The 25,403-nt window shown below is 48.8% G+C and overlaps 1 protein-coding gene across 1 annotated transcript; it reads left to right on the top strand.

Annotated features, from left to right (window-relative positions):
- SLC1A6 (solute carrier family 1 member 6) lies at positions 1–25,403 on the top strand. Its single transcript, XM_014841348.3, has 10 exons — positions 1–255; positions 5,192–5,403; positions 6,146–6,283; positions 7,802–8,006; positions 8,814–8,856; positions 9,384–9,727; positions 12,458–12,691; positions 13,863–14,057; positions 20,238–20,372; positions 21,126–25,403. The coding sequence occupies exons 2-10, from the start codon at positions 5,199–5,201 to the stop codon at positions 21,319–21,321; spliced, it is 1,695 nt and encodes a 564-aa protein (XP_014696834.1). The 5' UTR covers positions 1–255; positions 5,192–5,198; the 3' UTR covers positions 21,322–25,403.

Genomic DNA, 25,403 nt, shown 5'->3' with positions numbered 1-25,403 from the left:
GGCGCGGGGGAGGCGGGGGGCATCCCGGAGGGGATCCCGCCCCCTCCCCCGGCCGCGCGGCGCCCCCACACCCACGTGAGCGCACGGCCGGTCCGGATCCCCGCAGCTGCACAGCGCGTCCCGGCTCCGCGCCGCTGCCTCTGCCGTCTGTCCCCGCGCCAGCGCTGCGCCGTCCCCGGCGGGTGCCAGCTGCCGGGCCGGGGCTTCGCTGGACTCCGGGTCTCACGGTCCTCCTCGGAGCGCAGGCGAGGCGCGGTGAGTCGGGGGACTGCGGCCCCGCGCGGGCAAGGGCTCTGAGGGCAGGGGCGGGCGGGACCCGAGGACGGCTCGGCCCACCCTGGGGTCAGGCGGGCGGGGTGCGCCCTACTCCTGCCTCCCCATCTCTCGCCGCCCTTTGTCTCAGCTCCTCCCTGCCCCTTTGAGTCGTTCGCTGTTTCCTGGCGCCTTAGTTACCCGCGGGTCTCTCTGCCCCTCTCTCCGCCCGCCTCCTCCCGCGCCTCTGTCCGCGGCCTGGATCGTTACAGCTATCCGTCTCCGTGCCTGGTGCCTCGTCCTTTTCTGGGGCTCTGATCCCGGCCCCATTCGGGGGTTTATTCCTCCAACTCCGGACAGCCCTGGTTGTGACTGAGACTTTGGCCACCGCTGCAGGGCGCTGGGTGTGGAGCTGCGTGTGTGTGTGTGTGTGTGTGTGTGTGTGTGTGTGTGGGGTGGGGGTGGGAGTGGGGGGGGCGGTGGTGGTGTGTGCCGCCGAGAGACTGAATGTGTGAGGGCGCTTGCCTTCCCAAGGTGTGTGGGGCTGCATGTTTAACTACTGGCAGGAATTTGTTTGGAGTTTTGTGTCCTGTGTCGCAAGATGTGTGTGTGTGTGTGTGTGTGTGTGTGTGTGTGTGTGTAGGAATTGTAGAACCACTGCAGTTCCTTTTACAGGGGAAGTTGTGCAGGGCTTTGAAGGTGTGTGTGGGGTTGTGTGTCTGACGGTGTGCATGAATGTGGCAAGTGTGTGTGCATGTGTTTGTGTGTAGGGATGGTATGACTGATGCTACCTGAGCGGAGCTGCATTTCTGAAGGTGTGTGTGGGGTTATGTGCCTGAACAGTTCTGTGTGTGACTGTGTGTCTGTGTGTGGTTGTGTACCTGTCAGTTGCACAAGGAGGCGTGCGGGGTTGTGTTTTGGAGTGTGTGTGTTATGTGTGATGTGTGATTTCCGTGCTTCCTTTCCCTCCCCCCACTCACCCTCCGGCTGCAGGGTGTTAGATAAAATGTGTGGAAGTAGCCTCGTTTTGCCACAGCAGCTGGCTTCAGTTCTAGGGTGTAGGAGGCCCTTCTTTGTTCCCGTTGGCTGCAAGCGGGGGGGGGTGGCTGGCACATCTCACCATATCTAAGAGTCTGGAGGTGGGGGAACCAGGTGGAAGACCCATCCTTGAACCCCTGCAGAGACTGGGGACACTAGAAGGGCCATGTCTAGAGCAGGAAGCCTAAGAAGCAGGTCAAGACCATGTCTAGAACCAGGAGAGACTGGACAAGAGAGAACCGAGGGTGAGGGGGGAGGCCCCAGGGGTCCAAGAGAGGCTGAGAAAGGCCCCAGTGGAGGCCAAGATCCTGGGAAAACCATTTCAAGTCCAGTACTGCTTGGTGAGTAATGTACCCAGGACCAAGGAAAATCGATAGGAAGACACACTCCTGCTTCTGCATTCTTCTCTGTCCTCAGTTGTACGTCTGCTGGGCTTCTGCTTTTCCTCAACCATGGCTGACATGTTTTGTGCTCACCAGGCACTGTTCTAAGCGTCCAGTGAATTTTGCCCTCTGAGCCACACAGACAGTAACCAGTTCCTGCAAAGGGGAGTGGGGTTTGAAATAAAGAGCTCACGTAAGCTCTTCCGCTAGGCCAGGGGTCTGCAAACTTTTTCAGTAAAAGGCTAGAGAGATTGTCTTGTGGTCCACAGGATCTGTGCCACCAGCTCCACTCAGCCGTGGTAGCACGAAGTATAACCATGGACAATACGCGTTGAGTGAGTGCTGCTTGCCAATAAAGCTTTATTTACAAAAACAAGTGGCTGGCTGGATTTGGCCCTCAGACCATGGTTTGTCTATCTCTGCTCTATACTGTACTACCTCTTGTAAGGAAGAGACAGGAAAGAGAGAAAACTAGCTCTGGATTTTTTGTGACTAGTTTAGATCTTAGCTGACACTCCCTTGGGACCCGTGGGACGCTACTGCTTGGTGACAGGGAATGTACATCCTAGAGGAGAGGGAGGAATTTCGCATTTCCTCTGTAGTCTGTGGTCCTCTGTCTGGGATTTTTCACAGCAAGGTGAGAAGCAGCATCCTGTTTTCAAAGTGAGCGATCCACTTGAAGCAGGACCCCAACTGGAGTTGGCCATTGGAAAGGGGGGTTAGACCTGGAGGAAGCAGGGCCTGGAAAGGTGAGGCCGACGTCCTATCACTTGGATATGAGAGGACCAGAGGGCAAGGAAGACAGTGGCCCTAGAAAAGTAGCTGCTAAGCCAGTGGCAGCAAAAAAAAAAAAAGAAAGAAAGAAAGAAAAAAAAAATTCCAAGGACCTACCTGCTGGTGGAACTGAGACCTCTGCCAGACTCCCAGCCCTGACCTGATGAAATCAGGCACTGGGGCAGGGGTGGGGGCAGATTGGTAAGGAGAGGTGTCAGAAGCCAGGTCCCTCAGAGAGTAGCTGGGTAAGGCCACGTTCTCCCTACAGGTGCAGCGATCCCAGGCAAACCAAATATGCAGAGTTCAGTACAGGATACAGTATTCACTGTCTTCCTTTGGCCTGGATGTTTTTTTCTAAGAGTTGGATGAATCTGGTGTATCTGTCAGGAAACAGCACACTCAAAAGGGGGAACTGCAAAGAGTTTAAGTTAGGGACTATTTACAAAGATATGAGCAGAGTTAAGAGAAACTAGTGTGGCTGGTGTAGCACTCAGGGATCAGCAGCAGTGGGGAGGCTGCAGGGAGGGAGGAGGCGAGCGGCCTGGGGAAAGCCATGGCTGGAACAGAGAATTATCTTTCTTTTTTAATTGAAATATATTTGACACATAACATTGTGTAAATTTAAGGTGTACGCCATGTTGTTTTGATACCTTTATATATAATACGATTGCCATTGTAGTGATGGCACCTTTATCACATCAAGGGAGCCAAGAACACCCAATGGGGAAAGGAGAGTCTCTTCAACAAATGGTGTTGGGAAAACTGGATAAACACATGCAGAACAATGAGGCTGGACCCCTATCTTATACCACTCCCAAAAATTGACTTGAATCAGCCTAAGACTTAAACATAAGACCTGAGACCATAAAACTTGAAGAAGAAAACATAGCGAAGAAGCTCCTTGGCGTGGGTCTTGGCTTTGATGTTTTGCATATGACACCAAAATCACAAACAACAAAAGCAAAAATCAATAAGTGGGACTATGTCAAACTAAAAAGCTTCTGTGTAGCAAAAGAAATGATCAATGAAATGCAAAGGCAACCTGCAGAATTGGAGAAAATTTTTGCAAACCATAAATCAGATAAGGAGTTAATATCTGAGATATATAAAGAATTCGTACAACTCAATAACAAACAAACAATCCAATTAAAAAATAGGCAGAAGAACTGAATAGACATTTTTCCAAAGAAGACATTCGAATGGCTGATAGGTACAGAGGACTGTCTGATGGGAGCTGTGGCTGAGGTGGAGGAACATAGCCTCTGCCAAGTATGCTCATCTCCACCTGCTGCCTTCCACGGCCAGACCGAAAGGAGAGCCAGTGGGCAGGGAGCCTGGGTGATGCCATCTCTAGCGATCAGCCTCCGCCTGGGAGTGAGTCTAGAGGGATGGCAGAATTCCCAGTGTGCTTGGCCTGGAGGCACTGCCACTCTGGCTGTGACATCAGTGCCTGCAACATTGTTGTCCTTCGAAAACCAGAGGCTCAGTCCCCAGGGCCCACCATACTTTTAGGGACCCATGGAAATGCTTTCACTTCTTTTAAAATCACAAGAAAGAATTAAACTTTTAGGTCAAAGAAAATGTTTTAACATATAATATTAGGTGAAATTCACATCACAGGAAACCAACCATTTTAAAATGTCATTCAGTACATTCACAATGTTGCGTGACCATCACCTCTATCTAGTTCCAAAATAATATATTCATTTTTAGACCAATGCAGTCGTAAAATAGGATTGTAATATTTTTTTTTAATGGAGGAAGGAGTCCAGGAAGGCAAAAGTTGCTCAGGCTTATGAAAGTCACATTTCTAAGTTGCCTTATACATGTAAGGTGTTTAGCTGGTAAGAGGATAGGCAGGTGTTTATTTTTATATGCATTTAACATGTATTAAAATATAATTAGCATTTCAAATGATGACCTAAAGTTTGACATAGAGGAATGACGTAATGTATCTAAAGTTACCATTTTAGATACACTTATTTAGATAAGTAAATGAAGTTACATGGATATGGCCGGAGGTAAAGAAAAGACATAGAAGTCTGAAGTTTGGATAACAGTGCCCTGCCCCCTAGGCAGACTCTGAACATCACATTCTCCTGCAGAGATGTATCCTGAAGAGCCACGGGGGTCAAGAATTATCCCCATTTCCATCCCGAGGGACTCCCCCCCTCTGCAGTTGCTCATCTGGGCATTCAAGCAGCTGCAATTATAGGGCACCCACTGTTTGCCAGTACCTGCAGATTTTGTCCTTGTGGAAAGCCGTCTTGTCAGCACCTCCAGGCCAGGCACCGAACCGTATGAATTTTGGGGGGCTAGCCTCAAAGTGCCTTGTCTAGGGCTCTGCATGCAGTTGTCGCTCAGCAAGCCTTGTTAGTTTGCTTTGCGAGACGGGGCAGCCCCCAGTTGCTTGTGATGATCTCGTGAAAGAGGAGGCTGGAATCAGGGAATGGCAAAAGCGGCCATTCTATTGTGGTCTACTTCCCCGCCTCTCCCCAGCCATGCCCAGGAGTGATTCTGGAGACCTTGGCCCTTTTCTGCCAGGACACGACCCCTGAACCCTAGGCTGTGTTCTCAGTGGCCCAGCCCCAACACATCCCGACAGACCGACACCGCCCCTCCCCTGCTGTCTGCACTCCCCCGGAGGACTCACCAGCGTCCTCCGCCTTTCCATCCGTCCCTGTCTACCCACATCCGCCCTCTGTCCCGTCCCTCACCCGGCCCGGGCCCTCTGTCCCCTGCAGATAGACGATGAGCAGCCACGGGAACAGCCTGTTCCTGCGGGAGAGCGGCCAGCGGCTGGGCCGCGCGGGCTGGCTGCAGCGGCTGCGGGAGAGCCTGCAGCAGCGGGCCCTGCGCACGCGCCTGCGCCTGCAGACCCTGACGCGGGAGCACGTGCTGCGCTTCCTGCGCCGGAACGCCTTCATCCTGCTGACCGTCAGCGCCGTGGTGCTGGGTGAGTCGGCGCAGCCCTCGAGAGCGGGACTCCTGGGAAGTTCCCTGCGCGCACGTCTCCTTACTTCACCCACGGGTTCTTGCCTGCACACATGCGCACGTCCCCCCAGCGGCACCCCCACCAGGGACACACTCACACGAATGGGTACAACACAGTTGTGTGTGTACAACGTCACATGTATATGCGTGTGTACACACACACACACGTGTACACTATACAAACACACCCTTTCTGTTTGTAAACAGACAACAAACATGAACACATTTTAATGCATTCACAAAACTTACAGGTGGAACGTGAACGCACATCACACTTGCACGCATTTACTAGAACTTAGAAACACATTCGTACATGCACATACATTCCTCTATACTTATAGCACTCTTATGAACTTAAATGTACATACACTCCCATGTCTGAAAACAGTAACGTACACATACAACTCACACCTGTATACACACAGAGGAGAAACATGTGCATCCCGTGTATAGGGCCACATATACAGGCACAGGTACATGTGCACAAGTGAGTGTACAGTGTCACATATGCATGCATATGTACATGTAAATGTGTGCATTTACACACACATCAACATGATACACAAATTCATACATTTCTACACTCAGAATGTGTCTCTCTTTCTGCCACCCTCATCCACACACATCCTTATTCAGATGGATGGCCCCTGCTTGGGGCTCAGTGGCCCAAATTCCACTCCACGGACCCCTCATTTTGGCCCTAGGGGTCAGCCTGGCCTTTGCCCTGCGTCCGTACCAGCTTACCTACCGCCAGATCAAGTACTTCTCTTTCCCTGGAGAGCTGCTCATGAGGATGCTGCAGATGCTGGTGCTGCCACTCATCGTCTCCAGCCTGGTCACAGGTGAGAGAGCCCAGGCCGGCAGCGCTGGCCTCCAAGACCCATCCCGGAAACCAGGCTCCAACTGGAGCTGAGGCTGTCCCAAGCATGGGGACGCATCTCCAGCTCAGGCCTCAAACATGGAGTGTGAGTCTGGCCCTGAGTCCTTGGCCAAAGCTCCAATCTGCGTCAGACCCAGGTTCCGGACCTCATATCATCTACACCACTTATTTCAGGAACTTTCCTGTACTTTTCCTTGGAGTTAAAATACCAGCCTGCCCGAGGCTTGGTGTCATCCAGAGATGGGAGAAAAGTTGTGGTGGGACAGCCAGGGAAGGTTGCTGGGATGTGGTGTGGGTGGCAATGGGATGAGATGCGGATGGAAGTGTTTGTGATGGGGGTGACAGGATGGTGGGTGGAAGGTGAGACGGAAGTATGGATGGACTATGCAGGAGTTAGCAAACTTCTTCTGTAAAGGGCCAGACAGAAAACATTTTCAGTTTTGAGGGCCATACGGTCTGGTGCAACTCCTCATTTCTCTCCTGTTGTAGTGCAAAGGCAGCTGCAGATTAATATGTAAACAAGTGGGCATAGTTGTGTTCCAATAAAACTTTATTTCTAAAAAGAGGCAGTGGATCAGATTTGGCCCATTGATAGTCAGTTGCCAATCTCCAGAATTTGGGACAAGCATGAAAGAATGGTTTCTTGGGTTGGGTTTCTTAGAAGCAGAGCCTGAGATGAGGATATTTGTGCAAGCAATTTATTGAGGGATAGCTCTCAAGAGAAACCTATGAGGAAGTGAGGAGAACTGGAGGGGGGGGGAGAAAGAAGCTAAGCAGAAATGTTGGTTCAGAAGAAGGCTGGCATCTCAGCCTGATCCTATGAGGAGCTCTGGAGCATGAGCAACCCTGCAGAATTGATCCCCCCAACTCTTCCTCCACCCAAGTCAAAGGAGCTGGCTTTTTAATCCCTGTACCAAGCAGCCATTGGCTGTAGGTCTCCAATGGGGCCTTTCTGGGTGAGGAAGCTCCTTTCTGCTGAGGGCAGTTCTCAGCAGAGGTAGGTAGCATGAGCTGTTAGCAGCCAACACACTTAGCAGCTGTAGGATAGGTGTATCATTCTGGTAAAGGGTGTCTGAATAGGGCACCAAAAGTATCTACTACAGAGAGTATGCAGTGAGGTGGGTTGGAGTGAGGTGTGATTTGGGGTGGATAGCGGAGTGAAGAGTGGAATTAAATTATGTTGCAAAATGGGGGTAAATGGAGAATGGGATGGGGATTGAAAAGATTGGCTTGAAGTAGAGGGAAGGTTAGTGAAGTAGTGTTTGGGAAAAAAGATGGAGTGGAAAATGTATATGGAAAAGAGAATGGAGCTTGAAGAACGATGACATGGTGACATGGGTGGTGGGTGCGGCATAGGAGGAGGGTGTGCTTAGTGGAATGGTGGTTGAACTGGTGGTGTGGGAGGGTGGAGCAAATGGATGGGAGAGTGGGTGGTCGGGTGTCGATGGGGCTGCTTGGGGCTATACTACCTGTTCTCCAGGTATGGCGTCCCTGGATAACAAGGCGACAGGGCGGATGGGGATGCGGGCAGCTGTATATTACATGGTGACCACGGTCATCGCAGTCTTCATCGGCATCCTCATGGTCACCATCATCCATCCTGGGAAGGGCTCCAAGGAGGGGCTGCACCGCGAGGGTCGGATCGAGACCATCCCTACAGCCGATGCCTTCATGGACCTGGTCAGGTGACGTCCTTTCTAATTTTGATGGGAATTTTGGCCCTCCATGCAACAATTTATGCTCAAGCAGAGACTAAGGGGACAGGCTGACTCAGCCTGGAAATGGCAGCACCCAAGTTGAGCCTGGTTTTATTGGTACCCATTTTATGCCCTGGAGCCTTGCACAAATCCTCTGAGAGCAACGGACTCCTAGGATATGATCTTTTGACCCCTAGGCTGGGGAGGCTGTAGCTTAAGCATCTTGGGATGGGCTCAGACAGCTGGCGTTTGTCTGGTGTCCCTAAATTCCACTGCAGGGTGAATGATTCTCTTAGAGCAGCAAGATTGTGTCAGTTGGAATCAAAGCTGGCCCGAGTGATACTCTAGTCACCAACTTGGGAGGAACCCAGGGTTGGGGGAATTCAGGAGCTGTCAGTGTGATTTTGAGGCATCATTATCATGTGTGATAATGTGTGTGTGAACTGAGGTCCCTGAGGTGGCATAAGGTCCCACTGAGGGCTCAAACAGACCTGAATTTGAGGTACATCTTCAGCCCTTGGCAGCTGTGTGACTTTGGGTAGCTTACATAGATTTTTTGTGCTTTGGTTTCTTTGTGTGTAAAATGTGTGTAAAATCAGTAGCACTCACTTCTAGGGTTATTTTAATGTATAAATCAGATCATATAGATAAGGCACTTAGCTCAGTGCTTGGCCTAGAGGAAGTGTTCATATGTTGGCTGCCATTATTATTATTGCTGTTGTTATTATTATAGCTATTATCACCCTAGATTCCTCTCCAAGGTCTAACTTCCCTTTATCTGATGCTTTTCTGCAGAAATATGTTTCCGCCCAACCTTGTGGAGGCCTGCTTCAAACAGGTCAGGAGGAAATACACAGTTTCATCAAGGAGGCTTGGAGGGTGGGGGAAGCTTGCTGCTGAGTGAACGGTCCAGGGGTGAAGGGTGTGAAGAAGGGCCTGACAGAGCAATGGCCAGAGGCTTTTGGAAGAGACTGGGACATTGGTGTGATGATTAAGAGAGGGTTAGAGAGGAAGACTTAAGCCCAGGGCTGCCTGGGAATGGTATTGGAGGAGAATCCAAGGCTTTTGACCATAAATGGTTGAGGAGAGAGGCCCCCAAATCTGCCTGAGCAGTGCCTGGGGAGCTTGTGCAAAATGCAGAATCTATACTCATTCCCCCAGGTGGTGGCTGTTCCCTCCCTCAATCATCTCTTCATTCACTTATTCTTCTATGTGTTGGTCAAATCATCCATTCACTGATTCAGATCTACTGAATAAGACTCTCCAGGGTGTGGGAACCAGGAATTGACGTTTGAAGGAAATTTCTCCAGGAGATTCTGATGCATCTGCTGAATCATATTTGGCCCCAATCTCTCCATATTTCAGTTCAAGACGCAGTACAGCACGAGGTTGGTAACCAGGACCATTGTGAGGACAGAGAACGGATCTGAGCTGGGCCCCTCCGTGCCTCCTCTATCCTCAATGGAGAATGGAAGCAGCCTCCTGGAAAATGTCACGCGAGCCTTGGGCACCTTGCAGGAGGTGCTGAGCTTTGAGGAGACTGTGCCTGTGCCTGGCTCGGCCAATGGCATCAATGCCCTGGGCCTTGTGGTCTTCTCTGTGGCCTTCGGGCTGGTCATCGGTGGCATGAAACACAAGGGCCGAGTCCTGCGAGACTTCTTTGACAGCCTCAATGAGGCTATTATGAGGCTGGTGGGCATCATTATCTGGTGAGTGCTGGTCTGTGACAGGGTGGGTGGTGATGGTGCCTGGGAGGATGGAACCAGAGCTGGAAAGTCAGGCTGTGGGGAAGCTGCTGACGGGCTCATTGCAGCCATTTGGCCAAAGTTGTTCATATACGTATTGGTTAATTCACTCACTAACTCTTGCAGTCATTCACTCACTCATTCATACCTTTCTGCAATGATTTCTTCACTCATTCACTCCCTTGTTCATCTATTCATTCACTCATTTATTCATTTATACTCATTTTTCCATGCATTGGTTTACTCATCTTCTCATTCATTTATTCATTCTTCTGTGCATTGGTTCATTCACTCATTCATCCGTTCATTCGCTCATGAATTTGTTCACTAACTCATCCTGCATTAGCTAAACCATTGAACGATGCATTTATTTATTTACTAAGTCACTTATTCATTTGGACTCATTGTTTGACCCACTGATTCATCTCTGCACTTGTTACTTTCTCATTCGCTTGCTCAAATATTTCTTGCATTCATTCATCCATTCACTTAACACACTCATTCATTCATTCACCTACTCCTTCATGTCTCATTTGCTCATTTTCTTACTCATTTATCCACTTGCTAATTGTTCCTTAATTGATGCATGCACTCATTCATTGTTTAAATCTCTTCATTATGTCACTCACTCAACGAACATTTTCCCAGGCTGACTTTCTCTTTAACTCTGGAATACAGAGATACATTGAATTAAGTCCTTGTCCCCAAGGAGCTTGCAAAGTCTTGGAGGAGACAGACACATATTAGATACATAGAATACAAGGTGGAAGGTTCTATAGTAAGGAGACCTTACAAAGTGTTGGGAACATGGAGAAGTGAGCAGCCAGTGGAGGAATTTACAGTGAACTCTGCCTGGGAAGGTGAGGAGGGAGTCATGGAGAAGGTCATCTCTTAGCTGGGTCTTGAAAGGTGAGCAGGAATCTAACAGGATAGGAAGAGGGAAGAGGACTTCAAGCAGAGGGAAGAGAACATGCAAAGCTTGAAAGAACCTGAGTTGTTTGGAGAATGGTGCAGAGTTCAGGAAGGTGGGAACATAGGGTAAGTTGTAAGTGGTTGTGGAAGATGTTAACAAGGCTGTCTGGTCCCAAATTGAGGAAGACTTTGTACATTATCCCAAATAACTTGAAAGTTGTGTCGGGGGCTGGAGGGCCATGTAAGAGCTTGGAAAAGCTGCTGAGGGGGAATGGAAAGGGGTGATTATCAAGGATAAGCAAGATGATTGACAAGGAGTAGGAAGGCTCAACTCAGCTGGGAACCATGAGTGGTGTCATTGGCATGGTTAGGGAAAGTATCCCTATGTGCCAGGTGGCTGAGCGTGGGAGGAAGGAAGTCATGTGCAATTCATTAGGGTTGAGGAATTTTGCAGAGGACAAGGAGAATGGATGAAGATGAGGGAGATGGAAATAGAGTTCACAAAGTAATCATAGAGGTAGGTCTAGACTTGGGGACAACTTAGCAACCACTCACCAGGGCTAACCCTTGAGCCCAGCTTAGGGAACACAGATGTGGCTGGAGAAGTCCCCCATATCCTCATTCCCACAGCCTTAGCTTGAGTCTCATCATTTCTGACCCAAGCTGTTGCATCAACTTCCCAAGAGGTCCCCAGTTCCTCCCGTACATCCATGAGAATGACCAAGGGTAGATTTCAGTTTCTAAAGAGACGAATAACAGTTGAAGCCTGGTAATAGGTGAATGATGGCACCACTGGCAGAAACTCACAAGACTAAGCAATGGGCTGTTTTTTTGGGAAAACAGGCGAGCCCCTGATAAACTCACTTCTTCTGTCTTCTTTAGTCTCCTTTTCACTCACTGCTCCAGCCACACTGGTCTTCTCTCTGCTCCTCCAATACTCCTAGCTCATGCTCATCTCAGAGTCTTTGTACTGTGCCTGAAATGCTTCCTTCTCAGATACACATGGTTCCTTCTCATCATTTGGGCCTCAGCTTAAATGTCACCCCTTCAGAGAAGCCCTTCTGACTGCTCACACTTAAGCTGCCCCACTCAGTGACACTCTTTTGCAGTTATCACCACCTGAAGTTTTTAATTACACATTTCTATATGTACCACCTATTTCTGAAAGAATGTGCACCATAAGGGCAGGAACCATGTGACTGGAACATACTAGGTACTCAATAGATGTTTGTTGAGTGAATTAATAAATAGATAATTTGATAAGACATGTTGTTTGACGTGTCTATGGGAAATCTAGGTGAAATAGCTCAGGGCTGGTGAATGAGTGAGAATATGCACTTACAGGAAAGAGAATAGGCCCATAAAGGTGATAAATGCAGAGCAAAGAGTTGGGGGCAGTGAATAATGGAAGTTAGAAGGCCAGAGATAGGGAACATCTGGGCAATGCCTACAGAAATAGTCCTGAAGACAGTGATTATTTGAGGGGGACTTGGATGGAGGAGTGGATAAGGAGAGACCTTATCAGATTGTATGCCCTGGAGTTGTAGGAACTTTTCTGCTGTCTGGGGGTGAGCTGTGGATGAGCAGGAAGAGGTGGTGGGGTATGCTTGTGGCGCCCAGCCCTGTTTGTTATTGTGTGGAGAAGGTTGGGTGGAGGAGGGTGCTGTATGACAGGCACTGCCTGGCTCCAGGGTCTCATATGGGCAAAACTTTAGGGATGCCAGTTCTGAGTTTGTAGGGGAGGTCATGAGGGAGCCCTGACAGGTGTCTGGCTTGGCCCAGGTATGCACCTGTGGGCATCCTGTTCCTAATTGCTGGGAAGATCCTAGAGATGGAAGACATGGCCGTCCTAGGGGGTCAGCTGGGCATGTACACCTTGACCGTCATCGTGGGCTTGTTCCTCCATGCTGGCGGCGTCCTGCCTCTCATCTACTTCCTCATCACCCACCGGAACCCTTTCCCCTTCATTGGGGGTGTGCTGCAGGCCCTCATCACCGCCATGGGCACATCTTCCAGGTATGGCCTTGTCTACCCCTGTGGGTACCCTTCCTAGGTTCACCGTTGGTCTTTCATGAACTCTCCTAGGAGTCCCAACCTCCCCCACTACAGAACCTCTTCTGAGTTGTATAATAGTGTCAGATGCTCCTGAAGGCCTCCAGGTGGCTCGCAGGGTGATCTTTGTCCTGGACTAGCTCTCCTGACCCCTTTTTCTCCTCTCCTGTCTCTATTTTATGTGGAGGAGAACTTGCTGCCAATTTTGAGGTTAGGATGAAGGTTCCAAGATGCCTCATATTCTCATTTTCTAGCTCAGAGGGTCTCATCTCCCCTTAAGATGGTTACTTCCTTCTCCCTTTTTTTGTGGTTTTAGGGGGTTAATAAAAAGCTCCCCTTTCTCCCATCACCCAAATTCAAAATGGTTTGAGGAGTATCAGAAGCACCAATCAGATGGAAGAAAAATACAATTTTTATTGTCCATAACGCTGATTGGAGAATGTGCCTTTTGATCTATGGCCAAGTAGGGTTGGTGCCATTGTACCCCAGGATTAAACTCATCTGGCTTCCACAGGGCTGGACACTCAGAAGCCCTCTCTGTGGGTCCAGGCTTCTCACTGCATGATGTAAAGCTTATCAGACAGAGCACACATCTTTGTGGACAGGCTGACCTCAAATGAGATGCCCACTCCTTTAACTAAACTCACCAATTGATTAAGTCACTCTTCCTTACCTGGGAAGTGGTGGGGAGAGAGGCCACGAGGGTTAGTGTAGCTCAGCTTGCTCCCTGAGCAAATATGGGGAGTGCAGAATAGGAGTCCTCTGTAATGTTCCCCTCTTAGCCCTGAGGGGTGGGAAGTCAGAAGATTCTTAGTTCTCTCCTTTCTGGGAGTGAATAGAGTGAATTAGTGGTATGAACTAGCCTAGTAGTTAGCTTTAAGCTATTGGCTTTAAGTGGGTCAAGAGACCTTCAGCTTGGAGGAGCCCCATTGCTCTGTGCTCCCTGTCATAAGGAGACCCTCTTCCCCATGCACAGTTATCAGCCTCTGAAATGTTACACACCTGCCCTCCTCCCCTTGCTCTGGCTCCCATCTGGCTTCCCAGTGTTCTCAGGGGAAGCTCTCCTTGGGTCTGTTGCTGCTCCAGCTCTGCTCTGCCATCCCCTGTTCTCAGCCCCCAGGGCTCTCTCCCTTAGCTCCGCGACACTGCCTATCACCTTCCGCTGTCTGGAAGAGGGCCTGGGTGTGGACCGCCGCATCACCAGATTCGTGCTACCTGTGGGGGCCACCGTCAACATGGACGGCACTGCCCTCTATGAAGCCCTGGCCGCCATCTTCATCGCCCAAGTCAACAACTATGAGCTCAACCTGGGCCAGATCACAACTATCAGGTGAGATGGTCTTGCGTGGGACCTGCCAGCAGGTGAGACCTAAGAAGTCTTTAGCTTGGCTGGGGGAGGGCGGAGCCACAGCTCGAGGTCAGGGGAGGCCCTTGATGTTGGAGAGGGGGCCTGTGGGAAGAGCCCAGTCACCCATACTAGACGAAGCTAAAGGTGAGACTTTGCAATCTGAGGCTGTCAGAAGCTGGCAAGATGTTCAGGAGAGTCCTCCTCTAACGTGGTATTGTGGAAGATCCCTTTGTGCAGTATTTTCCAAAGTATCGCTGGTGCCTCCAAATGCCCTGAGGTTCTTGTTATAAATATGGATTCCTGGGCCTCATCCCAAAGGCCCAGAGGTTCTAACTTAGTCATTATAAAAGCAAAAGCAAACATCATCATCTCCTTCGGGTCTTTGCTCCAATGTCACCTTTTCAGGAAAGCGTTTCCTGAATACCCTATTTAAAATTGCATGTCTGGACTTTCGTAGGCTGAACCATTGTCCTGTAGCACTATCTGCCCTCCTTTAAGTATTTTACTTATTCATCTTGCCGATTGCCTGCCTTCCCCACTAGAATGTAAGCTCTGTTTGGACAGGGATTTTGTTCTATGGGAATTTCTACTAGGTGTCTAGCAATAGCATATGTGCAATAAATGTGAGTTGAAAGAATGAATTTATTAAGGCTGTGTAAACAGTCTTGTGCAGAGTGCCTTTGCACCCATTCATTTGATCCTCATGACACCCCCTGAGGTGGGTAAAATTATCTTTACTTTTTTAGAGAGGAGGAAACAGAAATTGAGGCCGGTGAAGTTACTTGTCCAAGGTCACTTAGTGGAGAAGTTGAGCAGGGGGTCTTGATTCCTGAACCAGTGCTGGCAACTGCAGAGCACAGGGTGGGAGGAGCGATGGATGAGGGCTGGGAGGAAGGAGTGTGCATTCAAGGAAGCTGGTCTGGGAAGCAGGGGTACATGTGGGCAGTGGTTTGAGATTCTCTTACCCAGGTGAAGAGTCTGAGTCAGTGGAGCTTAGCTTCTTGTGTGCCACACTCAGCAACCTCATGCTGCCTTCCTGTGAACGTGAAGTACTTGGAGCTCATGGGGCTGTGGTTCTCTATACCTTGTGGCCACTGAAATAGGCCTCATAAGTATTGGATATTGGGGAATAGCCTCTTGTTCAGTCAGTCAGCAAATATTTATTGTAGTAGTACTGACTCGGTCCCAGGAACTGGGAATATGGCTGTGAACAACATACTCATGACTCTGTACTGAATCTCTTTGGAAGTCAGCTGACACAGCAGACTCAGAGTCCTGGGAAGGCACTGCTGGGAATTTTCCTCATGGCTTGGGCTCCTGGCAGTAAGGACTGTACATGGACTCCCAACAAAGGCTGGCTGGGGTGTGCTGGACACAGCTCTCTGAGGCTCTGCTCTTTTGTATAGGTTCTTTTTGGAGGAAGAAAGACTCACTGTGACTCCTCTGCTGACAAGGGCCTGGGGGCCAGTTTCTTGGCTTATGTCTCCATTTCCTTAGAAAAAGAGAACTTAGAAAGATTTGCAGTAATTTTCTGGGTGTGGGTCTGCCTTTGTTCATTCCTTCCTTGCTCAAACGTTCATTTGGTGTCTACTTACTGAACCCCGTGCTTAGGAAGACCTAAATATGTGAAGGCATGAACCTGGCTCAGAAGGCATCCACAGTCCATTAGAGGAGACCATGAGTGAACTAAACATTTCCACATGGTCTGCCAAGGGCTGCGCTGGGGAAGCCAAGTGCTGTAGGAGTGCAAGGGGGCACCTGGCCCAGCCTTGGAGAAGAGGCAGTGAGTGAAGCCTTCATGGACAGGTGACTCTGGACTTGAATGTGGAAGGAGGACTAGGAGTTGGCCAGGTGGAAAGGAATGCAGTGGGTAAAGGGGTTTATGGCATCTGAGAGCAGTGGTTCTCAAAAGAGGACCAGCAGCAGCAGCATGTGGGAACTCACTAGAAAATGTAAATTCTCAGACCCCAACACAGTCCTACTGAATTAGAATTTCTGGGATAGAGCCTAGCCATCTGTGTTGTAGCCAACCCTCTCATTGACTTTGGTGCACAGTTAAGTTGGAGAACCACTGCCTTAAAAAGACTAGGAGGAGCTCATCAAGGCTGAGGCTCGGAGGACATGAGAATGAGAAGGACATAGGGCTGGAAAGTGGGCAGGGGCAAGCTCAGGAAGGCCCCTGTGCCAAGAACTCTAATTTAAGAGCAAACGTTCAAAAAACATGTGCTGAGTGTTTTCTATCTGGCAGGCTCTGTGTGGAGACTGAGGGATGCAGGGAAAAGTAAGACATGGTTCCTGAACTCAGGGAAGATCCAGTCTAATGAAGGGAAAAGACACACAAATGATGATGATGGTGATGGTGGTGATGATGATGGTGATAGTGGTAATAGTGGTGATGATCATGGTGATGATAATGGTCAATATTTATAAAGCACTTACTATGTGTCAGACACAGCATTAAATATTTTACCAGTGTGAATTCTTTGAATGACATCCCATTATGTCCTATGTATAGCTCCATCATTGTCCTTGCCAAATTAAAAAAAGATTATCTGTTTGTTATGGGTAGCATAAGAGCTTTGGGAATCCCGGGAATGGGCATCTAACTCAGCTGGTACCATGTAGCTTTCTTTTCCCTTCCATTTTGTTAGTACCCCTCCTCCCCCCAAATAACTTCAACATCCACACAGGTGACCCTTCATCATCTTCCTTTAAAAGTTCCCTGGCCTTTGGAACTCCAGCCACCTACCCTTGGGACCACACCCTGGACTTTGTCACCACTCAGCCTGCTTTGACATCTCTAGTATATGCATCATGGGCACAACCTCCAATGTATCTGCCTTCTTACTTTACTTCCCCTACATTTCTTTAATTTCATGAGAACTTTTGCTTCCTCAATTCCTCTCTCCCCCCCCCCCCATTTTGGTTTCACTTTTCCCCTTATGTGTTTTAGTTCAGTGCTTTTATGTGCATACTAATCACCTGGGGTTCTTGTTCAAAAGAGGTTCTGATCCAGTGGTTCTGGAGTGGGGCTTGAGGTTCTGCCTTTCTAACAAATCCTCGGGTGATGCTGATACTGCTTGTCGGGGGACCACACTTGAAGTCGTGAACTTCCAGACCAGAGAACGTGGTGCTTCCTTCTTTCACTTTCTTGAGACTGTCTTTGACATCCTCACTCCCTAGTCTTTCTGTCCATCACCTCTCCAAATCCTCAACATTGGGGAACTCATCCATCCACTTTATCTGCTCATACGTCAAGGTGTCTGAGCCCAGGTAGGAAAAATCTACCCACCATGGAGATTTTTGCCACTAGAAGAGGATGCATTACATTCTCAGCCAAGCACATTTCCACTCAGAAATCCCTTTATGTCAGGATTCACAGTCCTGGGTACACATTAGCATCACCTGAGACCACCTCCTCCAAGAGGCTCTGACTTAGTTCTGGTGGATGTGGGGTCTGGACATCAGTATGTTTGTGAAAGCCACCAGGTGATTCTACTGTGCAGTCAGGGTTGACCACCCAGTTATATAGTGGTTGTGTTAGGCGTTCCTCAGCATTCATACTGAATATTCACCACTATCTTTACCCACCAAACCTGTTCTCTGGTTTCCTTCCTCATGGAAGACCGTATTGCCTGCTACCTCAGGGAGATCTTGGAGATCATTGAGGTTATTGGGCATGAATGGACCTAACTTTCTGCTCCTGCAGCTCAAATCTGTTGTGTATGCATCCATCCATGCTTCCTTTCCTCTGATCTCAGTTTAAACACAGTTCTGTTGCTCTGTTCAAAACTCGTTCCTCTGCTGTTCCCCAAATCCCATCCCTCCTGTCTTCTCGTTGTCAGCCATTCCATTGCTATTTGCATTTTCAATTCCACTGCCTCTACTTGACCTTTCTCCGTAGCATATGAAGGCATGCTGACATCTCTCCCATATTATAAAATTAAAGATCTCACATCTAAAATGCTACTGATCTCAGGGAGGCTTGGCTCCAGTGTCTGAGCATCTCACCCTCTCCAACACCTGCTTGTCCTTCATGGGTACATAGGGATTGTGGCTGAAGGCAGGTACCACAATGTCTCAGCATAGTACAAAGCTGGCTTGATGGAAACACTTATGACTGGGTGTCCGCAGTAGGATGAGGTGCTCTACCTTTTTGAGGGTCCTGATAGATCACCCTGTAAATAAGGAAAACAGTCTGAACTTGGGTCCCAATGACTGAGGGGACTTTCAGGGATACATCCCGACCCCAGGGCTGATAGCACCTGGAGGTTCTGTGGGATGTTGAGCCCATGTGAAGTCCCTTCTGCTACAGGTAGAGGAACCCTGGTCCTAGCTACCTCATTGCCACACAACCCAGAGATTGCCACTGGATCTTTCTTCAAACAGCCTTTCTTGTTACTGGCTGGGATATATGAACCCTTTTCTATGGTAAACCAAGGATATAATGAAGATGACATAAAGATAATTTCAAAGGAAAACATTTTTTTTGTTTATTTGTCTATGTCAGGGTCCCAAACATTGCTGTGAACACTTCTCATGGGAAACTTTGACATCATTGGGAGTAGGGAAGTCATCAAAAAGGGTAAGGATGAAAGACTTTTGAGGGATTTCTTAAATGGACCTGGGATCTGAGCATCACTTCCAGCATCTTCCTGGGGAATCTTTGGGGAGAGCTTGGTGGGGATGGCCACCTTGAAAGCCACCAGATAATAGTTCCAAGTTTAGTGGCAGATAGTGATTGGCTAGTTGGAGATTCCTAGTTTGGACCTAATCTAAACTTAATCCAGAGAAGTTTGCGTTGGCTTCTTGGATCTGGGTTGGGATTAGCTCGTCCCGTTGAGAGCAGGCTGCCCGCCTGCCAGGGGCACACGCAGACCACTGTTTATGCCAGGGCCAGCGATCGGAGGAGGTGTTTTCTCTCACTTAGGTTGATGGTAATAATGATCCCCTTGAGGCCCGTCCTTGAAGCACTGTGCTCTTTTACTGCTCACAGTAACCTCACAAGGTGGGTGTATCTTCCCATTCTACAGGTGAGGAAATAGAGACTCTGAGTTTATGTCCAAGGTTGTACATCTAATGAATAGGAGTCTTCTGGATCCCAAAGTCCATTCTCTGTTCACCAACCCAACAGTTTGCCCAATAGCTATTCTGTTAGAGACCTCATCTGGGCTAAGCATCCGAGTGGCTCCATGTTCATGATTATAGAATTTGGGAAAGGGCTTCAGAGGCCACTGGGAAGAGGGGCACCAACCTCAGGGCACTGACACCTTTCCTGGTAAGCTTGGTGGCTTTAGAATACTTGGCACCATGCCAGGCAACCCACGTTGATGTGGGAGCTACAATCTAGCCTACTCTTGATCCAGTCTGACTCTTCTTGATGCTGGACAGCCATCTCCTTCATTTTCCATAGATTTTGCCTTTTAATTTTCCAAAAATGTATATGTGTATTATTTTTCATATATAATTTTTTCCCTTTGCTCAGCATAACAGAAAGTTTTTTCTTTTGGTTCTAAACTTTGTCCATCTTCCACATTTCCATCCCTGAAGCTGGACGTGGCCCTACTGACCTACCTGCTTCTAGTGTGTGTGCAGATGGGAACTCAGTCTTCTGGTTTATGGCTGCTGTCTGGTTTGATTCTTCTGCTTTCTTGCAGCCCCTAGTGGCAGCTAGTTAAATACCTCCTTTTACATCTGCAATATGAGGTGTTTAAACATACAAAAGTCTGTCGTTGGGTGAACTTCCAACCACATCCTAGCAGAGGACGAGGAGACCTGTCTGCACTGGGACTCAATGAAAGTCACTTTGGGTTACTTTTTTTTTTTTCCTGATTTTTCTCCCCAAATCCCCCCAGTACATAGTTGTGTATTTTAGTTGTGGGTCCTTCTAGTTGTAGCATGTGGGATGTGGCCTCAACATGGCCTGATGAGTGGTGCCATGTCCGTGCCCAGGATCCGAACCAGCGAAACCCTGGGCTGCTGAAGCAGAGTGTGCGAACTTAAGCATTCGGGACTGGCCCCTGGGTTACTTTTTATTTTTGGGAATTTGATTTAGGATGCCCTGGGAATGGACCCCTTCCCTTCTCTCATGTCCTTTCTCACTCTCTTCCTTGTCTCTCCCCTCCCTCCTCCTGCCTCCTTGTGTCCTCTCTCCACTTGCAGTATCACAGCTACAGCAGCCAGTGTGGGGGCTGCTGGCATCCCCCAGGCGGGTCTGGTCACCATGGTCATTGTGCTCACGTCGGTCGGCCTGCCCACTGAAGACATCACGCTGATCATAGCTGTGGACTGGTTTCTGTGAGTGTTCTTCAGACCCTTGTGCTGTCTCTCCTTGACCCCCTTCCTTTCCCTGTAGGACCCCAACCCATGGGCCCTCATTCCAGCAAGGACGCTGAGTTCTAGAATTTTATATTGAAAGGGGGTGCTTGGGGAATACTCAAAGCCATGGCCTGTGGATCCCAAATTCCATAGAGTCAACCTTGGGAAGTAGGGCAGGGAGGAGACAAGCAGTGGGGGCTTTACCTCTCAGCTGGAAAAGCTCCCCTTGTACCTGTTCTATGTAGAAGTCACACAAAGGTGAACCGTGGGACAGAACTGCCTTGAAAATATTTTTAAAAAATTCTCAACTTTAAAAACAGGAGGTTTCCATGAAAAAATCTGGACTTTCATCCCCACCTGGGAGCTGTCAGCTGGACCTGAGTCCCATTTGGATGGTCTCCAGCCTGGCCTGATTTACTCGTGGTGGTTACCTTCCTCATCTCATATGCTGTTCAGATCATGACTCCTAATTTTTTATCAGATGTTTACATCCTTTAAAAAAAGAATTGTATTGCTAAGATCAAGTGTGAGCATCAGAGCTTGTCCGACCTGTGCTCGTTAGAAGGGGAAACTGAGGACAAGGGGGGTACCTGCAAGTGTTACATGGTCGTGGATTGGACTGGAATGTGAACCCCAGCTCTCAGGCACAGGAGCCCCCCTACTGCACCCTGCCCCCTGGGGAGCTCTTCAAGCCTCTGTTAATGCAGTTTCTCTCTCCCCTCTCCTCCCTAGTGACCGACTTCGCACCATGACTAATGTGCTGGGGGACTCGATCGGAGCAGCTGTCATTGAGCATTTGTCTCAGCGGGAGCTGGAGCTGCAGGAAGCTGAGCTCACCCTCCCCAGCCTGGGGAAGCCATACAAGTCACTCATGGCACAAGAGAAGGGGGCATCCAGGGGGCGGGGAGGCAACGAGAGTGCCATGTGAGGGGTCCCCAGCTCTGCTGCCCAGAGGTGGGGGGAGGGGCTGGGGAGGGAGGTCGTGGGGAAGATCCACTGCCTGGATGGCCATGCACTGAACACCTGTGTTCTGTCTGGATGGCCATGCACTGAACACCTGTGTTCTGTCTGGATGGCCATGAACTGAACACCTGTGTTCTGTCTGGCATGTTTGGGGGAGACTGGGATAAAAGAACAGGAGTGAGAGGGGTGTGAGGTCTCCATTTCTCTCTGAGTGTATGCTGAGAGCTTGAGGGCAGGTCATGAGCGAGGCAGGGAGGGACTATTTCTCCTGGGATCAGGGATACAGGAAGCTTCAGGCTCAACCAAGAGAAGGATCAGCTCATGTGCCTCATTTTCTCAAGGAGTGAGGGAACTGAAGAAGGAAAAGGAAAACCTCTGTTTCTCATAATAAAGCAATATCCATGGCCTCTGTGTAGGGGTCCCCAAGACCACCTTTGGGTTCAGTCATTTGCGAGAAGGACTCATGGATCTCAGAAAAGCTGTGATGCTCATGTTTATGGTTTATTGCAGGGAAAGGACACAGATTGAAATCAGCAAAGGCGAAACGTGCTTGGGGCAGCGTCCAGGAGACACAGACATGAGCTTCTAGTTGTCCCATTTTAGTGGAATCACATAGACAGCACTTAATTTTCCCAACAATGACCTGTGACAACACATGAAGTCTGCCAGCTGGGGTGCTCACTTGAGCTTTGATGTCCACGATTTTTATTGGAGGTTCAGTCACATAGGGATGGAGCACTTGCTCCATCATTCTTTACTCCCCCTGGAGGTCAAACTAATACAGCATTGCCCAGGGCCCCAGGTGAACGAAAACAGGCATTCACCGTAAATTACAACTGTCAGCATAGACTGTTTGGCATGGCTCAAAGCCCCAGGTATACAAAGACAGTTTTATCAAGCAGTATATTCCAAGGGCTCAGAGGTCATCTTCGAGGAGCCGGTCAAGGGCCAGTCCTTTTGTTGGCAGGTGCAGGCTTTCAGCATCCCTAACCTTCTGAGTCAACCCTTTACTGCATACACCCTGTGGAGGGGAACAGAGGAAGCAGCTTCTCCTGGGGATGAGTAGCTGGTTCTTGTAGCCTCAGCTCTTAACTCTCGAGAATGAATGGCCCAGACAGCCCCATACCAGTCTTGGGGTTCTGTATCTCCTAACTACACAAGAGTGGATGTTGGCCTCTTAGTATCATTTTCTTGTAACCTAGTGAACCAGATGTGACACTGAATGAGACCTTGCTAAAGACTTGGGGAAAACACAAGTAGACAGAGGGACATGATTCTGTCTGTTATGGATGTAACTCAACTCCACGACCCTATTTGTCCAGGAGACATGACAGTAATTTTTTCTAAATCAAATTAAGCTCTGCTTGAGCATTTACCTCTCCCAAATTGGGGAGGGAAATTCAAGCACAGGTGTGTTTTGAGATGCCCCTTCCCCCATTCTTTAGGATCCTAAGAGAACCTTTGGATATAGGCAGTTGAGAGAACGTGGGAGAAGGGCTCCACGGAGACATATGTGGCCAGGGAGTGGAAACAGTCTACACAAAGGCAAGAGGCTCCTCCGTGTGTAAAACATCCTGCTCTGCATTTGCCCAGGGGGGACTTGGCCTGGGACCCGAGTGTCAAACCGGAATTCCAGCCTCCAGCCCAACACCTCCCCATGGCTGTGTCTCCAGAGGGCTCCTTGTGGGAGCGAGGTGTTTTAGTTTTCCAGGGCTGCCGTGACAAAGTACCACAGATTGGATGGCTTGAACAGCAGAAATTTATTTTCTCAGAGTCCTGGAGGCTGGAAGTCTGAGATGGAAGTGTCATCAGGGGTGGTTTCTTCTGAGGCCTCTCTCCTTGCCAGGGGCTGGCTGTCTTCTCCCTGTGTCTTCATATTGTCTTCCCTCTGTGTGTGTGTATCCTAATCTTCTCTTTTCATAAAGATACCAGTCAGACTGGAGTAGGAATGAACTCATTTTAATTAAACAATTAAATCTGCAAAGACACTTTTTAAATGAGGTCTCATTCACAGGTTCTGGGTGGGCAAATCTTTTGTGGGGCCACCAGTGAAGCCACTACATGGCCAGGAAATGTAGTCAGCCTACCTAAGACCAAGATCTTCGTGGTCTGGGGAGGTGGAGTTGTGAGTCAGGTAAAGGAAGGCACCCGTAAAGGAAGCATCTATCAAACCAGTTACCAACGTGGTTGCCCAGGGCTTCTGCTGAGGAGCGCCGGGAGCCAATGTCATGTGTATGCCTCAGGGCCATCTCACCCAAGGGAGTTATACACCAACTCTGTCAGTCTTTGGTGAAGGAGTGAGTCCTGAGGCATTAATTCTCTATGCACATAGGCAGAGCAGAATGCTGCCACCAGAGTGATCCCTCCTTAGGCAAACGATGCAAATAGAAAAGTTTGAAGCCAGACAGGATTGCATTAAAATGGTAAATGGTGATGGGAGATCTATATTACGCCTCTTCATTCTACCTTCCTGGGATGCAGTTGCAGAGTCTGGAAAGGCAGAAGTTTTTGTGACCATGATGATGAGAATCCAATGCTAAGGATGGTAGAGCGGAAAAGTGGCATGATCCTGAGTACTTGAGGACTGGCCTTGAAATGCTTAGCTCCAGAATTCATGTTTCAAGAGGAAAGAAAAAACCTTTTTGGTTAAGCCATTACAGAGTGGTTCCTGCTATATGCAGCCAATTGCAATTTTTAATTGGTATGGAAGAAGTTTACTAGCAACGTACCTGATGACCTTGACAGGACGTCCCTGAAGAGAGTTATATAGAAAAGACAGCTTCCTTCTAAGGCCATGCTCTCTGACAGAGCTTTCTGCAGTGACGGAAATGTTCTCTATCTGCTCTGTCCAGTACAGTAGCCAGTAAGCACACATGGCTTCTTGATCACTTAATATGTATAGTGTGACTGAGGGACTGATTTTTTTAATAAATTTTGTTCATTTTACATTATTTTAAACTGCCACGTGTGGCCAGTGGCTGCTATGTTATATCAGACAGCACAGTTCTAAGGGACACGCTCTTGGGGACCATGGTGCTGTTTTGGTAGAGTTAGCAGAGGTAAGGACGTAGCTCTGATCCCTATGAAGGATAAACGTGGTCAGCACCCCACCCCGGAGCATCGGGCTCAAGTTTCTTCATTTGACCTCGTGTCTACGATGGAAGTGAAACCGCCGTTTTCCTCAAAGGCATAGGCATTTCTGGCTGAGACCCCAAAGCTTCCGTCCCTGTACGACCCTTCGGGACTTGCATTCAGCTTGGAGCAGCTGAGGTCATAATGTGACAGAGCTCGAGCCCAGATTTCTCGGTAGCTTGGGAAAGTGGCTTCTTGTCTTGGAGACAGTGGACAAAGTCAAAATTTCTGGCTGTCTAGGTCCTTGGGTCCATAAGGGGCCGGCTGCCTCTGCATCTGCTGAGATTTTGGGAGATCAAATTCATGAACACGCAAAGATGATAAAAGTTAGTTCTTTTTTCTCCCCTTTTCAGTTCCCTTAGGGAGACTGAAGGGAAGTCTTCCTGCCTCATGCACAGGCAAATAAATGTTCTTTCAAACGAAGACATTATTGCTTAACTAGTGGGTAAATTTAGCATTAAACTACACCCCAAGGCAAAAAACGTTATCTAACTTTTTCAGCGACTTTTGACTTATGCTTTTAAAACTTCTGTGTTTTTGTCTTACTCTCTATCTTGCCTCCATTCTTGGGCTTGTCAATGAAACATTAAAAATATTAATGTATGCTACCACTGTCCTTTGTGCTCTACATGCATCTGCTCTTAATACTTACAGTGGCCCTGTGAAGACTTGCTATTACTATTAACCTTATTTTACAGATCAGGGAGCAGGCCCAGAAAACTTAAGAAATACTGCATGGTCAGCCCCGGTGGCCTAGTGGTTAAGTTCAGCATGTTCCACTTCAGCGACCCGGGTTCAGTTCCTGGGAATGGACCTACACCACTCGTCTGTCAGTGGCCACGCTGTGGTGGTGGCTCACGTACAAAAAGAGGAAGATTGGTAGGGGATGTTAGCTCAGGGCGCATCTCCCTCAGC

The sequence above is a fragment of the Equus asinus genome, chromosome 10 (assembly GCF_041296235.1).
Source record: "Equus asinus isolate D_3611 breed Donkey chromosome 10, EquAss-T2T_v2, whole genome shotgun sequence".
In the NCBI taxonomy this organism is placed as follows: domain Eukaryota; kingdom Metazoa; phylum Chordata; class Mammalia; order Perissodactyla; family Equidae; genus Equus; species Equus asinus.
Note: the sequence above shows the minus strand (reverse complement) of the source record. Positions and strands in the feature narration are given on the sequence as shown.